The sequence below is a fragment of the Catharus ustulatus genome, chromosome 23, assembly GCF_009819885.2.
Source record: "Catharus ustulatus isolate bCatUst1 chromosome 23, bCatUst1.pri.v2, whole genome shotgun sequence".
Taxonomy (NCBI): Eukaryota; Metazoa; Chordata; class Aves; order Passeriformes; family Turdidae; genus Catharus; species Catharus ustulatus.
In genome coordinates, this window is record NC_046243.1 from 4,667,260 (window position 1) to 4,678,964 (window position 11,705).

General features: G+C 43.5%; 1 protein-coding gene across 1 annotated transcript; it reads right to left on the reverse strand.

The window, feature by feature from the left end:
• Positions 1-1,202: 1,202 nt before the first annotated feature.
• Positions 1,203-11,118, reverse strand: LOC117006290 (T cell receptor alpha chain MC.7.G5-like). Its single transcript, XM_042779918.1, has 6 exons — positions 11,099-11,118; positions 10,501-10,577; positions 5,148-5,411; positions 4,152-4,199; positions 2,588-2,697; positions 1,203-2,131 (listed from the first exon to the last, which is right to left on the reverse strand). Exons 1-6 carry the CDS (start codon positions 11,116-11,118, stop codon positions 2,126-2,128), a joined length of 525 nt encoding a protein of 174 aa, XP_042635852.1. The 3' UTR covers positions 1,203-2,125.
• Between the last annotated feature and the right edge of the window lie 587 nt (positions 11,119-11,705).

The following is an 11,705-nucleotide window of genomic DNA, read 5'->3' on the forward strand; positions in this document are numbered from 1 at the left end:
AGAGTGTGAAAACCTGTGACACATCATCCATTTTTGAGTGTAGCTCCTGGGGGGGGGGCTTTGTCTGCCTGAAATGCACCTGAAGGCCCTTCAATAAATAAATATATTCAATAAATATAACTGCTCCTTGTTCCCTTAATTTTGTCTGGCCTCTGTTTTTGGTGGTCCCAGAAAAGCCTCACTGGGGCATGAGAAGATGGAGAAATTGATGTCACAAAAGGAAAACCTTTCCCTTCCAAACGTGCCAGGGCCAGACAGAACCTGGAGGCCAAGGGGGTCCATTGGTGTCATCACTGCAAAGCAGGCAGCCTGTGCTGCTGTGACACTCCGGACTGGGGACCTGGGGACAGGACACCTCAGGGCCCTGTGTGCCCCACAACAGCAGCAATCCAGGATCCTGGGGCCATGGGCAGTCCCCTCACTGTGGCCAAACCATGTTTTTGTTGTCAACACTCAGCACAGCCTCAGGGCAAAGGGGCTCCCCCCTTCCCTGTACTGAGCACTGGTCAGGCCACACCAAGTGCTGTGTCCAGTTCTGGCCCCTCAATTTAGGGAGGACATTGGGACACTGCAGAGTGTCCAGAGGAGGGAAACCCGACTGGTGAGAGACTTGGGACACAAACCCTGTGAGGAATGGCTGAGGGAGCTGGGGTTGTTCATTCAGCCTTGAGAAAAGGAGGCTCAGGGGTGATGTTATCACTCTTACAGCTCCCTGAAAGGTGGCTGCAGTCAGGTGGGGTTGGTCTCTTTCTCCAGGCAGCACTGACAGAACAAGAGGACACAGTCTCAAGATGCTTCGAGGGAAAATTAGGTTGGATATTAGGAAAAAGTTTTTCACTGGAAGAGTGATGAAGTACTGGAATGATCAGCCTGGGGGAGGTGGTGGAGTCACCATCCCTGGATGTGTTTAAAAACAGACTGGATGTGGCACTGGGTGCCATGGTCTAGTTGAGATGTTAGGGCATGGGCTGGACTCGATGATCTTGAAGCTCTCTTCCATCCGAATGATTGTGCAAACTCTGTGAATTCTGTGCTCTCTGTGAATTCTCCCTCTCCCCACTGTCCTCACAGGACACAGCACAGATGTCCTCAGAAGGATTTTGTTCCCACCCTCCAGGGTGGATCCAACCCCTTCCCTCCTCCCTCCCAAAGCTCAGCTCAAGGGTGAAGCAATGCCTTGAACAACAAACACAAGACACAAACAAGTTTCTCGTTTTTATTAAGAATTGATTGATAACAGCCTAAAGAAATGCCAGGACATTTTTGGGTGCCAGTACAGTTCATGAATCAGCAGCATGCAGATGCCACAGGCAAGCACTGTTCCAAGGTGGGCACACATGGACAAGTTAATATTTCTGTATATTTTTATGCAATTGTTACAAAAAGAACTTGTGAGATCTCAGGTTGTTAGAAGTAAACAAAAAGAACAAAAGTGGTTTGTATTTCTACTACACACAAAGCCAAATCTTAAAGTGGCTTAAATTAGGATGATTTATGATCAGATAGACTTTAAAAAATAATAAAAAAATATTATTTTTCTTTCTTTTTTTTTTTTTCTGTGATATTGAAGTGACAATTTCACTGAATTTGGGACTTCTGGGAGACCTGCAGCTCATCCTTTAGGGAAAAAAAGGGATATCTTGCTCTGATCTAGCAAAGCCTGGCAGGACAGTGCATCCTGAGTCAGTCTCCTTTTGCTTTTCAGTGTTTCATTTGCACTTGAAAAGGTTTCTAAGAGACATGAATATCTTAAAGCTACCAAAACAGGAAAATTCCCATTCAGGTGTTCTTTAGCTTGCTTTTAACAAACTGCCCTGCTGCAGGCTGTAGTCATCATTTTAATGCAAGTAACAGCAATGCTTGGCAATTTGCATTTAAAGCAAAGTCTGCTCCATGCAGAAGAGGCTCTGTATGCTGAATGACCCAGGAGGGCAGAATGCTGGAAATTTTCATTTTGAGTACTTTTAAAGCAATGCAAATAAAGCAATTTAGAATATAATGGCTGGTGTGGTTAATAAGAACAGCAAGTGATGTCCCTTGCACATGGAATGTTCCTGTGCTCCCTCTCTTGCTCACGGTGCTCTCTCAAAGCAGATGGTTTTGGTACTTCAGGACTGCACCACTTTCAGTCCTGTAACAAAAACAAAAGTGTGGCAAATCATTATTTGGGTTATAATCACAGCTGCACAATTGTACAGCTGAAGTGTCCAGGCAAGAGAAAGAGGAGAAACAGACACTGGGCAAAACCAAATATATTAGAGTTTATATAAAGTCAATAACCATCAAACTTTCCCAGGTGGAGACAGGTGAGGGGAGAAATCTGATGGATGAATGCAGGCAAGGGAAGGGATGGATGTAGGAACAGAAGGGAGAAATGTCTTGAAAGGAAAAAAAATATTCTTATGGACAAGGAAGAGCACTTAAGGGGTGGGTGAAAATGGTGTGGAGGGATTTTACTGCTGGCAGACAAAAGAAGTCCGGATAGACTGCAGAAACAGCTATTCCAGAGAGAAGGGGCATTCATAGCTGCAGAAGCAATCCAGATGTTTTCTGACAGATGTTTTCTGATCCCCCCAGGCATACTCACCTTTTTTTTCTTCCACATAAGCATCGTCATCAGCACATTAAAAAGTACTGCTTTCACTAAAACTATTTTGAGGCCCAGCTGTGATAAAGACAGTGTGTTCAAGTGCTCATCTGGAAAAAAACAGAAAATGAGAGTCACAAGAGCACTGAGACATCCTCGTGTTCCACAGACTGAACCTTTTTACCAAAGCTGCTCCATTGAGAGATGGAGTCAGCTGGGAGGACAGGAAATGAGACAGGGAGCAGGACTCAGAAATTTCAATTTGAAATACTGTGCATTGTGAACCCAGGATGCTGGAGGCAGCCTCCTTCCTCTCTCTAAATTTTTTTGAAGATGGGCAGAGGGAAAGCAATTTTGATTTTAATCAGAGAACACAATTGTATTTGAATTTTATATTAATCTGAAGTTACAAAGTCATTTTTGCAAATACTAAAATGAATGTTATATGTACAATGTTGGAAAACTTTGCTTTATTAATATAGTTTCTTTTAGTTTTGTTATTAATAAAACTTAGAAATAGTAGTGTGATAAATATATTTTTCTTGGACTACAACATGGTGATGTAAAAAGCTTTTTTTCATGTAACTAACTCAGAATGGCAAAAAAATAATCAGGAAATTCTTCTCATTCTTGGATTATCCTATCTGGATAAAGATAACCAGAACTCCAGGGAAGGAATTTGTTGATCAGGGAGTAGGCAACAGAAAGGCACCACAAAACCCCCTTGATTTACGGGTTGGTGGTTGATTTTGAATAATGCATGAAAGTCTATGAATATGCAACATGTTAATGCATTTCACCAAGTGTTTTCTGAGCTAGGCTGTGCTCTTGACTGAATGTCCAGCACCCGGCTGCATTAACCCTTTGCTTTATTGTCTTCGTCTCTAATTTGTCTTTTTTTTATTTTTTTTTTAATTAAACCTTTTTTAAGTTGCCAGGAAAGTGAACCTCGTTTTTCACATCAGTGAGAATCTTTCAGAGAGCTGAAAGGCTGATGGAATCAGCAGCTGTGTTTACTGATGAGTGTTTTCCTGAAATGGTGTTTTGGAAAGATTTGCAAGAGCAGAGCTGCTGTGTGAGCAGGGCAGGCTCGGGCTCTGCTCTTTGAAGTGGCAGAGCAGCAGAGCTTGGACTGCAGCACTGTCCTGAGCCCTCCCCAGGAGCGGGGGCAGAGCTTGGCTGCAGCTCAGCTGTGCTGAGCCCTGAGCACAGAAACCACCAGCTCAGCTCTTGTTTCATTAGGTGTTTGTGCACCCAAAATAACCCAGCTCCTCTGAACTGAGGCAGTGCTGACTCACAGCAGGACCTGGAGTCCCTCTGGTGAGTCAGAGCAGGAGCTGTGGGCGCTGGCTGCACTAAATTAAATTATCACCTTGGTCAGGAAAGCTGCATTAGCACCACGACTTTCAGCCTTGATGCTTAAAGCCTGTGAGGGCTCTTGTGGAAATTTTCTGTCTGACTTTTTGCTGCTTCAAAAAGAATTCTGCAAGCAGGGAAAACCAGTAAAAGCTTGGGAAGACATTTACTTTAGTCAGGCTAGGGTTTTCTCCTGTGTGTTACATACCTGTCCTGAAGTGTGGGGACAGTCCTGTGACACAGAAAGCGCTGGCACCTGCACAGAGTAACAATAAACTTGATTAATAACAAAAATGTACTTCTTCAGAGATCTATAAAAATATCTCTGCTTAGAAGGACTGAATTAGAGTTTCTGGCCAACAAACGCTCCCATAAACACTTTTCTCCCTTTCTCAGGGCAAGCATAAAAGATGATCTAGCTAAACTTCAGTGTCCCATTCAGTGTCCCACTGGACAGAGGAATTTCAAGCTTTTTATCCCCGAAGTGTGTTTTTCAGATCTCTCTGCTATGACTGTACCAATCCACTGACCCTTAATGCTGTTTGCACTAAGGAGGAAGGAGAGAGAAAACAGAGGAAATGAGGCACCATTCCTGTGTCTTGTGGGACCATAGTGGAGCACTGCCTGCAGGGCTGGGAGAGGAATGAGGGATTTGTCTTTACAAACAAGGTGTGGGTCTGCTGGTGGATAAAACCAGCATTGAGAGATAAAAGAAACAATGGGATGGATTCCACTGATTGATTAATGGAAACAGATATTTGCCTTTACAAACAAATTCTAGGTTTGCTGATAAATTAAATTGGATATTGAAAGAAGCAATGGGGAAAAATTATGAAGTCTATAAGAACTAAAAATTAAAAGGGAGGGTTGTACATTAGAGGGGAATCTCAGGTATCAGGCAAGGGAAGTCTGTGCCTCTTAAGTACCTCAGCCAGTGGGGAAAGAGAAGGAAATGCAGCCAGGAAATTGGGATAAAAAGGAGGCTGCATCCTCCAAAAATTGCAGAGATCCCAGGGGAATGCCCCATGGCCTCTCCCTTTATTTGAATAAAGTAAAAGGAGTCATCTGTCTCCTTTTTAGACATAAACCTCTGGTGTTTGTGGATTAATCTTCCCGACAGCCGAGAGCTGCAGCCCAGTCCTGCTCACACCAGCAGCACCCAGAGCACATCCAACCCTGCCCACAGCCCCAGAAATGCCATTACCACTCTCAGGGTCCTCGCCCTCCAGCTCTCCAAAGCCCTCGTGCCTGGCACCACAGTGCAGCTCATCCCTCTTGGCCCAGTAGGTGGACAGGTAGCTGGATTCCATGCTGCTCTCAGCATTTTCCACCTCCACGATAGCAGATGTGCGCTGCTCAGCCGAGTTAAGAGTGAGCTTTTCAGGGGAGTAATCTGTGATAAGGCACATCTCCAGATTCTGGTCATCTTTAGAGGTCAGCCTGTAGACTGAGGGAGATGGAGTAACTTCTGCAAGTGGAGAAAAAAAGAGTCATTAAGTCAGATTACACATTCACTGTTCCTTCAGTCTTAACATACAGGCACAGGAAATGCAGGTTTCTGCTTTATTCCTGTGTGATGCTGCCTGATCACTGGGATCTTGTGCCAGGACACCTTTAGAGAACCAAACATCACAGTGGATGATGCAGAAGCTACTTCTGTTCACTTGTGTGGGAGACACAGAGTGGCCAGGCAGAATTCCTGGAGCATCTGAAGAGGTTTGTGGACATCCACACCCTGCATGTCCATACCTAACCTGGCCATTGCTCTCAACACCTCACTGGACTTTGGCACCTTGACCTGGGGCACCCAAGGATGAGTGTGACAGCAGAAGGTGTCCCTGCCCATGGATGGAACATGGCCTTTCAGCTCCTGTTGGAGCCAGTGAGTTGGGAGTCTGTCTGAATTCTTCAGAGAGAAATCAGAGTGCAGGGGTTGAATTAAAACCTTCGGCTGGATTGAAGTGTGTTGAGCCAATCACACGTAAAGTAGAGATGTAAGTTTAAGCTTTACAATAAGTAAGTTTTAGAATGAGCTTTAAGAGCTTTTAGTGAGTAAAAGGTCTCAGATGCCTGAGTAGCAGTGTGAGTTCTAGTGAAGGTTGAAAAACTGAGTCCTAGAGCCAAGGGTTTCTGTGGAGGCTCCAGGAACATGGTGTCAGACATAATAAAGCCATAGTACAGAATATTGCTTACATTTTTCAGATAGAACAAGATAAACTACACATATGGTCTATACATAACCTGGTGTGCTAAGAAACTGGAATTCTGATAGGTTAAGGAGTAGTGGTTGGAGTTTGTCTTAGCTTGTTGGAAGATTCTATATAACAACATGCATGGGGGAGAGCTGGGGCCTTGGCTTTGCTTTTTGCTTTTGTTCCTGCTCTCTCTCCACCATCATCAACACCCAAGAAGATGACAGGAGCTGCCCAGCAACATCCTGCTGGGACCCTTGGGAGCAGCTTCTGCCCCTGTTTGGGACTTTATACCAAAACTTAAGATGAACTTAGCACCTATAACTTTTGCTTTTAAAACTGATGGGCTTCTGCAATAAACAACTTTATAACAACCATTAACTGCTTAGCTCATTAAAGAGGACAACCCGACAAATTGGTGCTCAGACCACCAAAAATTCAACCCCACAAGCTCCCTGTGAACCCAAACCATTCTGTGATTCTGTGATCCTTGAGACAGCCCAGGACCATTCTGCTTTTTCTGCAAATGTTTGGTCAAATCCACCAAATGCAAAATCCTTTCCCCTATGTCGCTGCATTTAGGGACAAAAGGTGGAAGCAAACAAATGTTTCATCACATTCCACCTCTTGTACCAATGTTTTTTACAGAATTTCACCCTGCAGAGAGGGGGTTGAGGCACCAAAGGCTGACCTAGGACTCATCACTGTTTCCTTGCTTCAAACTCTACCAGCAAGTCAGTCAGACTGGGATTTTCCACACATATCAAAACACAACCTGTGGTTAAACCCTTTTTTGAATATTTATCTTTCTAAACCTGTACTCTAAGCATACATTTCATCTGAGTCTATGAGAAGGTGCATTCCTAAGTCCTTGTTCATGGCTAACAGTAAAATGTTCCAGACACTGCAGTGCTCTCATGATGACTCAATGAAATATTACAGACACACTTTAGCCTCTCAGCAGCCCCATGGCTGCATTTTCCATTTGCCTTCACAGATTTCAATGAGAGCTTCAGTTCACATTTATAAACTGATGAAGTGTTACTGTGTAGGATTGAGAGTTGAATTTAATCTTTGCTTTCTCCCTGTTCACACGCCTCACTGATAAATACTAAAGACAGCTCCCAGATGAAGAAATTTTCGTTTCTTCCCATGGGAAAAGTGTCTCAAAATCTTCTTTATCACTGAAATAAATGTTCTTAGTCTGTTCTGCTCCCAGCTGTTGCCACCTCAGAGAAACAGCCATACTTCTCTATTGATATCATCTCAGAAAAAAAAAAAATCCACAAAGCCCAAGGGTTCATTCTCTGGCCCATCTCCTGAATTGTAATTAATCCATTCTAGCTTTGCCCTGGCTTTGAAGAACCTGATGAGACTCTTTGTATGCAGAAATACAGCCTGATGTCTGTTGGGACTCCCTCACCTCCCAGTTAATGTTTTGGAAGTAGCGATTGTTTGCTAGGGAGAGGAAGGCAGGAGCTGGTAAAAAGCTTGATGATAGATCCCAGTATAAAATACAGATGGGCCAGGGTGGATCATGGCCATGGGATACACAGAAGTGAGAGAGGAGGAATTTGTGAAGCTGCTCTCCTCCCTCATCTCGGGTACTGTGCTTTCTGAAGAGATAAATATCTCCCTCTCTCCAAATTAGGGTGTTTTTCTCCTTCTCAATCTATGCAATCTTTGATCTTGAACACATAAATCAGTAAAGCCTGTTTTTCACAGGAAGCCTCAGCAGTTTTGCAAAATATTAGTTTCCTGTTCTTACTCAGAGTGTGGCTGCCTCTGTTCTGGTGCTGCAGTTCAGTTCCTGTAAGTTCCTTGGTGGTTTTGCCCACTGCTGTGAAGGTTTGAGATAGTTTTGGTGAACAACATCTACTCTAACCACAGCCCTGTGACCTGTTATTCTGTTTTAATGAGCTTGAGCCTGTGCTGGAGATGCTGTATATTTATTACTTCTATTCACAGGAGGGAGTGAGAAATAAGAAATAATGATGCTCTGAGCTTTCTATGCTGCCTAATTTTATCTTCACTGAAGGATGTCTTCCAGGTGGAAGAGCAGGAGCTGTTGGAATGCTATTCCTGCCCAGAGACAGCCAACTAGAGGCTGATTTCAGGGGAGTTGAACCCTGTTCCAACATCAGACTGAGAACCTGTGCCCTTTCTTTTTTCCCCTCCAAACAAGCTCTAGTAGAAATCATGAGCTGGTTTCATTCCCAGGTGGTATCATGCAGAAAAATATCACATTCTCCATTCCCTCTAAAGCAACCTATCTGCACCTCTGCTCAGACTGGAATTGGTGACAGAATTTTTGGTGCTCTTACCACTCCTCAGCCTGAGACATGACATTCCACAGCTGGAGCCAGCCTGGAGCTTTGCCCCACTCCAGGAACATCTGGACCCTTGCCCACTCACACAGACCTGTCCTGCCCCCAGAGGAACAGCTCCAATGAATTAACATCACATTTAGTGATGTTTCCATCATGTTCCATCAATGCATGTTCCAAAAGGTCGGCCAGAGGTCCTCTGTGAAATCTGTCCTATTTTAGAAGACAGCTGAGCTCCCAGATGAAGAAATTTTACTTTCTTTCCATGGGGAAAGTGTAGAAAGGGCCTCAAAATCTTTTTTATCACTGAAATAAATGTCCTTTATCTGTTCTGTTCCCAGCTGGGTGTTGGGGTGTCTACAGCAAGACTAGATGGACACATTTAGGACAGGAACCCTTCCTAGACTTTCTAGACTCTGTCTGGACACACTCAGGTGTCAGAAGCCCTGGTCCAGCACTAGCCCTTGTCATCCAAGTGCAGAATCTCTCTGAGGAGAGATTCAGTGCTTGCAAATATGAATATGTTGCTCAACTGACAGACTCAGGCCTAATTCTGGTCTCCTTCCAAAAATTGTGTTTGTTATTGCCTCTGCAATTACATTTGGGGAAGTCAAACTGCCAAAACTATCCAAAGTCTTTCTCACAAGCATTTTAAGGGAAAGATGTTCCACTGAACCAAAAGTAAGAGTGAATTATAAAGACACCCAGTATGTGAGGAGAAATCAAGTACCAACAGAATAAATAGTTCTCTAGTACCAAAGCAGGACAAACCCTGGGCTTTTAACATGTGCTCACGTTCATTAAAAATTGAGAATGATTTTTAATGAATTTTTTCTTATTGGGAAGCATTATCTTGTTTGTGTTCATGTATGGATCTACTCAGGCACCATCTAAACCACAGGAGAGAATTGCTATGATCTCCTCCTTTCAACAATGTTAAAAAAAGATTTTTGGGGGTTAGAAGGAGCAATTCTGCTTATCTAATCCACTCTCTTACAGGTAACTGGGATGGATTAACCCAGCTGTGTGACAATTTCCTCAAAACAAAAAGCTTGAAGTGGTTGCTCATGAACCTCCTGAGAACTTCTGTCATTTTCACAAAATGCTTTTCTATGTTTTTTCATCCAAAATCAAACTAGTTTTCAATTGGGAGATCAAGTTTTCAATTATATATAGCAGAGATTCTTTTTCTAGAAAAAAAAAGTCTTGAAATCTTACAATGGTTATGGGTTTAAAAAAAAGAAAGATCATGGCATATTCTCTTAGGCTAAGACTTAGAAAATCCAGTCTCAAAGCCCTTAGTGAGAAGAAGCTGCAGTCACCATGCCATGGCTATTAATCCTGGGTGGACATCACCACCCTCTGTCACTGCTCTGTCCTGCTGGGGGTCACTGCCACACACAGCCAAGCCCTCCTGCCGTTCCTAGAGAGCATCTCTATCCCAGCTGGCTTTTGCCAAGGGAAGCTGAAAAGAAGTTGGAATATGCTTTCATTAATCCCTGGTCCCTCTGATGCCATGATGATTTTTTTGCCTTTTCTTTTTTACACCTTTTATGCATCCTCAGTACTCTTAGCATACATGTAATTCTTTAAGCCTGGTATCTCAGCATAGTCCTGGTAGTCAAACATCCTAAAGGCCTCACAGCTGGAATCCAGAAAACCTCACACTACCTTGAGAAAGCAAGGTTCTGTCCAGAACACATTCTGTAAACCAAGATCAGCCCATCAGGGGGAATGCATTAGAACATGGAAATGTCACACCACTCATTTAAACTTCTCATTAGGGAATCTTTGTCAGATTTGCAAGGTCTATAAAATTGTATACACCATCTGCTCTGTGTGTGCATTTCAGTGTATTCCCCCTTGACAAACTGTTGCACCAAAGGATCCTTATTAAATACTGAGACAAAAACCCTTTTATCCCTTAACCATGTCTGGCTCTTCATTCTGGGACCAGAGAAAAAGGCATCACATCTACCCAAGAAAGAAATGATGTACCAGTCCTGGTGCTAATATGGAAGAGAAAGCTCCAACTTACTTGGGGTGACAACAAGCTGGGTCCCAGTTCCAAATGTGGGTTTTGTGTATCCCTGGTTGGCACACTGGTGCCAGCCTCTACAAAAATGTGGGCAGGTTTTTGCAATGCACACTGGCAGCCAGGTGACCACAGTCCAGAGCAGGGGGTAACTTCAGGGAGCAATGATGAAACGTGCTGACTTCAGACACTATCAAAGCACCAAATAAATCTACTAGAAGATTATCAGGATCAGAAACACAGGGATCAAATTTAAAAAATGTCAACTCATTACCTGGTTACAGTTGTGTGGTGTTATATATTTTGGGGCAATACAAGGAATGATCTGCTTTTCAACCTGTAAAATCACCTAAAATTCCTGTTCACTGAGCTGTGCAGTTGAGGCTACAGCCTTTCAGTCCAGCTTTTCTCCTGAGTATTTAATATCCACCTTGGTACCTTGATCACCAGCAAGATTCTTTTTCCTAATGTCAGTTTTTTCCCTCCCCATCCCCATAACTCATATGACCCAGGAAACCTCTGTGAGGTTCCCTTGGTTACAGTTATGTCCTCACAGATTTCAGTGGCACATTGTGCCCCTGTCTAAGTCTTGGAGCCTCACAGGCAGCCTGATAACTCCATTTTTGGGAATTCACACTCAGTCTCTGCAGTGCCTGGAGTGTTACAAATGGTCCTGCAGCTGTGACAGCTCAGCAAAGCTGCAAGTCCCAGTCCCAAAGAGAATCCCCTGCAATAACTGTGGGTAACACAGTGTCCATGCATCAGATAACCCAGCTAAAAGCAGTCAGTCCCCATTCCAACACTGATATTACAAATGTTGTAGTGCAATGCTCCTTGGTGGAATTCTGATGCAAGCAAAGACCACCTAAAATGGTGATAATCACCCTAAGTGGGTATTTTCTAAATCACAGAACCACAAAGTGGTTTGGATTGGAGAGAACTTTAAAGATCACCTAAATCAACTCTCCTGCAAGGACTGCAATGAAGGGACAACTTCAACTAAGATTTCTCAGAGTCCCATCCAACCTGACCTTGAATATTTCCAGAATAGAGCCTGTACCACCTCTCTGGGCAATCTGTGCTGGTGTTTCATCACTCTCACAGTAAAACAATTTCTTCTTTAACTCCAGTTTGAATCTACCCTCTTTTAGTTTAAAACCATTACTCTCTGTTCTGTCACTACAGGCTGTTTTTAAAACTTATTCTCC

Coding starts and splice junctions, on each gene's coding strand:
- LOC117006290 (XM_042779918.1), bottom strand. CDS start 11,118: ATGGAGTTATCAGGCTGCCT. Junction 5,412..10,500: donor CCAGCTTGTTGTCACCCCAA/GTAAGTTGGAGC, acceptor CTCCACTTGCAG/AAGTTACTCCATCTCCCTCA. Junction 2,698..4,151: donor GTCCCCACACTTCAGGACAG/GTATGTAACACA, acceptor GTTTTTTTCCAG/ATGAGCACTTGAACACACTG.